The following is a 2,459-nucleotide window of genomic DNA, read 5'->3' on the forward strand; positions in this document are numbered from 1 at the left end:
AAAAAAAAAGTAAAATTATTATTGCTTACACGAAATTTATTTGATATTTGCGAAGTTTTATATTAAAATCATTTTATCCACGTAGGGTAAATTATTATTTAAAAATTATATAATGAAAATTAAGTGTGAACACATTCCCATGTTGATTTATAACAGCTATTCCATAGGAGAAAATGAATATTTTAAAATAATACTGAATAAGTTATCAGAGTGTCGACGAATCACTTAATTCGTCAAAAATACTATTACTTTTCAGAAGTGGATATATTAACTTTTGATGAAAACTCTTTATATTTATTTGCTGGATAAGAAATAACAAAAAAAAAATTAAAAATGGATCACACAATCAATTCGTAACTTCATAGGTTGCATTGAAAACCTTAAACTACATTGTGGGCAATTTTTAGATCCTCGTTGACGACTTTCAGACTAAATTCTAAACACTTTATGCAAAATAAGAATGATTACAAAGCGAAGACCCGAAGGAAAATGTCTCATATTTTCCGACCAATTTCCATAATTGAAGTATGTAGACAAATTTCCCAAGGAAGGCCTCGACAACTATGCAAATCTCATCATTCCTTTAGCAGAAATAGAATTTAGAATAAGGAAAACTTAATTTACGCCCTAGTGTCTTATAAAAGAAGTTTTATCTTCGGCAACGTTTCATTTTATATTCGCTTAGCCGAGGGACCACGTGCCTCTGTTGAATACAAAAGTCTTCAGTTTTTAGCATATATTAAAGTCCCGTCAGTCCCCAATCCAAGGCGATTTATTGTATTTTAAGCATTTTCGAAGCTTAGGGCTCAACTTCTCCAAAGCACAAATCCAAAACTTCTGAGTACTTAAACTTTAAGCACCGCATTTCCACTAACTAAAATATAGTAGCAGTTTCCAGCTTAGGATTCAATTCCAGCAAATTTTATTTTTATTTTGAGAAATTTATACCTTTTTTATAAAGGTTTTTTCTCTATCTACATAAGGCCGACAAATTATATTGAAACGAAAAATTTGGATGTGACAAAGTAAAGGAATGACATATTGATGTTTAAATGTTATTTTTCAAAAGTTCAAGTTATTTAATAAAATCGTTAAGTGATGTCGAATGCAGAAAAAGTTTATCGAGATATTTGTTTTTATTAAGATACTTTATGGAATGAAGCAGTAACCTTAATACTTTCTGAGAAAATGGCTCGTATGTAATAATTTTAATTCCATATAAATGTCTTTAAAACTATTGAAACGATTCACAATCAATCATCTCACATCATTTGTTGAAAAATCTAAGGTCTAAAAACATATATAAAAAATAAATATATTGATTTTCTAACACAGCTCAATGTCATAATCTGTGGTTAAAATTATTTTTTTTAAAAATCCAGAGCAATGCAAATAATGTTTATAATATTATTATGAAAAAGTTGTCATTTCTCGCTTTTACAAAGAATTTTGTGACTTTTTACACACAAATACTTAATAATTTTGTCATAACATCGAACATTCTAATTATTATTTAAACCATTAAGAGGGCGAAAAATAAGTTATAGAGACAGAATATTAATAATAAAATTTTACCTGTATATCCTTGGTGAACTCATTATTGCAATAGAGGTGAACGGAGTTGAACTCTCTAACTTTGTCGAATTCGAACTTGATCTCAATTGGTTGATTAGCCCTGGTGTCGTTTCTCCAACCGACCCAACCAGCACCTGGAACAATAGTTATCAGAGTTATCACCATTTTATATATATTTTTCCTTCTAAGATCCTATTTTAATGAAATATAATTATTAAATTAATGTGAGCAAAAATTATACTTAAAAAAAAATGAAATTCTAAGACAGTTTTAACATATAATTTTAATTTAATATGCTCAATTGATTCAATAGTTTCATGTTGCTAAGTGTGGCACACCAGTGGTAGTAAAAGGCGAGAAAGAGCTTGGAAAAACTACGTTCTGTTGCAATGTTCAGTCGAAAAATAATTAATACATGTTGTGTTGGTTCCAAGTATTTATCATTTTCCCACTTTTTTTCTCAGTTAAAAATACACCAAATATTGGAAATACTTTGCTCCAGTAAACTTGTACTTAACTATTGATTAATGTTTTGTTTATTGGTGATTTTCTTTTAATTTTTAATTTAATACAATATTGATTGCAATCAACTAAAAATAATCTTAAATAGATTTATATATATTTTGATATAAAAAAATGGATGGTAAACTTGAAAAAATAAACATAATTCTTGTTTAAAAAAATTTTAGACAAAAATCATTTTATTTTTCCCTTGTTTTAAGTGGTTCTTTCTTCGATGATGGCAGTCTGAAATTGCCACTAGCTATTGATATACAGGTGTTTAAAATGAATTTTGGAGTCTAGGTACCCATAAAATAAATTATACACATACACCAGTTTAAACCAGAAACCGCTTTTTTATACTCCAAGGAAGCTGAAGCATA

The 2,459-nt window shown here is 28.1% G+C and overlaps 1 protein-coding gene across 1 annotated transcript in view; it reads right to left on the minus strand.

Annotated features, from left to right (window-relative positions):
- Nucleotides 1–2,459, minus strand: part of LOC106690708 (discoidin domain-containing receptor 2) — a 411,939-nt gene that overhangs the window by 43,798 nt on the left and 365,682 nt on the right. The window contains exon 8 of the mRNA XM_067045155.1: nt 1,576–1,709. Coding sequence (XP_066901256.1) covers nt 1,576–1,709 — 134 coding nt within the window. The remainder of the gene's footprint in view (nt 1–1,575; nt 1,710–2,459) is intronic.

The sequence above is a fragment of the Halyomorpha halys genome, unplaced genomic scaffold, assembly GCF_000696795.3.
Source record: "Halyomorpha halys isolate HHAL.00 unplaced genomic scaffold, Hhal_1.1 Scaffold50.1, whole genome shotgun sequence".
Classification (NCBI taxonomy): Eukaryota; Metazoa; Arthropoda; class Insecta; order Hemiptera; family Pentatomidae; genus Halyomorpha; species Halyomorpha halys.